The following is a 1,128-nucleotide window of genomic DNA, read 5'->3' as shown; positions in this document are numbered from 1 at the left end:
AAATTTGAGCTACTTAAATAGTTTGTAAATTGAATAAAGTGAAAGTATTTTAATCACATTGCCAACCACCAAACGATCTTATATATCAGCCACGTTATCAATCCATTGGTCGTAGTTGAACGATGGTCGTTACAATCGTTGCAATCGTTTTTTCATTTCTGTCAGCTATATTTCAAGCTGTCGACTGCGCCAGTTGTCCCAATCGGACAGGGAATAGTTTACCGGTGGAAGGATTGGGACTTGAAAATGGAACGCTCACGTTCTTCAACATGGTTGGCGACAATGAGCTTCTGTTTCCAGAGTTTAAACATTCACTAGGGCGCTGCTTGCAAGTAAGCGTACAGTGTGGCGAAAAGGAGTTGAGCATAAGCATCAGCTGTCTGAACGGACGTATAGTTCAGTCCTACACGCCTAAGATATACTCAGCTTTAACATACATCAGTTATGAGTTTACAACGACAAAGAATGGGCACCAGTCATTTGAGCTTTTTGTATGCGACAGTAACAACTACCGACACGGATGGATTGTTGTGAATCAGGAGCCGAAGTTTGTGGATTCGCCAACCATCAGTTGGTCTCGATTAACTTTTTACCAAGAATGTGCGTGCAATTTTCGGATCGAGTTTAAAATTCTATATACAGATCCTCCAGTTGTTCCGCGTAATCGCAAGAAAATTGATCATAATGAATGGAAAGAAAAATCGTTCTGGATACCAACGGGGGTAGTGGTAATTGCGCTCAGTATCTTAGTGCTGTGTGTTATTTGTTCTTACTTTTAGTGACGTCTATAAATTGTAAACCTAAAAGCTGTAATTCCTGAACTAATGCACAAATATGTAAATCAACTTCCTATTGCTCTGGGGATGGAATCAGAGTCATAATGAGGGTTTGAAGTGGTGGATTATTAGTGATTTCTCGAATGGTCTGTGTTGTGTAATTTAATTCTGTCGCCCTTCTACCGTAACGAGCTCACTTATCCTTCCGGGCTGTTGGAGTAGTTCGAGAACAAGCACTCGTGCACTCGTCATACTGGTGATGATTAGCAAAAGAACTCGGGGTAGCTTACCCGGCTCGCTGTGCTGCAAGGTTCCAGCTTTATGATGAAACGTTGTATCGTCCACGCTCGGT

At 41.8% G+C, this 1,128-nt stretch overlaps 1 protein-coding gene across 1 annotated transcript; it reads left to right on the top strand.

Annotated features, from left to right (window-relative positions):
- The first annotated feature begins 269 nt into the window (after positions 1-269).
- LOC128716721 (uncharacterized) lies at positions 270-779 on the top strand. Its single transcript, XM_053811357.1, has one exon. The coding sequence runs from the start codon at positions 270-272 to the stop codon at positions 777-779; it is 510 nt and encodes a 169-aa protein (XP_053667332.1).
- Positions 780-1,128: the final 349 nt, after the last annotated feature.

The sequence above is a fragment of the Anopheles marshallii genome, chromosome 2 (assembly GCF_943734725.1).
Source record: "Anopheles marshallii chromosome 2, idAnoMarsDA_429_01, whole genome shotgun sequence".
NCBI lineage: Eukaryota > Metazoa > Arthropoda > Insecta > Diptera > Culicidae > Anopheles > Anopheles marshallii.
Note: the sequence above shows the minus strand (reverse complement) of the source record. Positions and strands in the feature narration are given on the sequence as shown.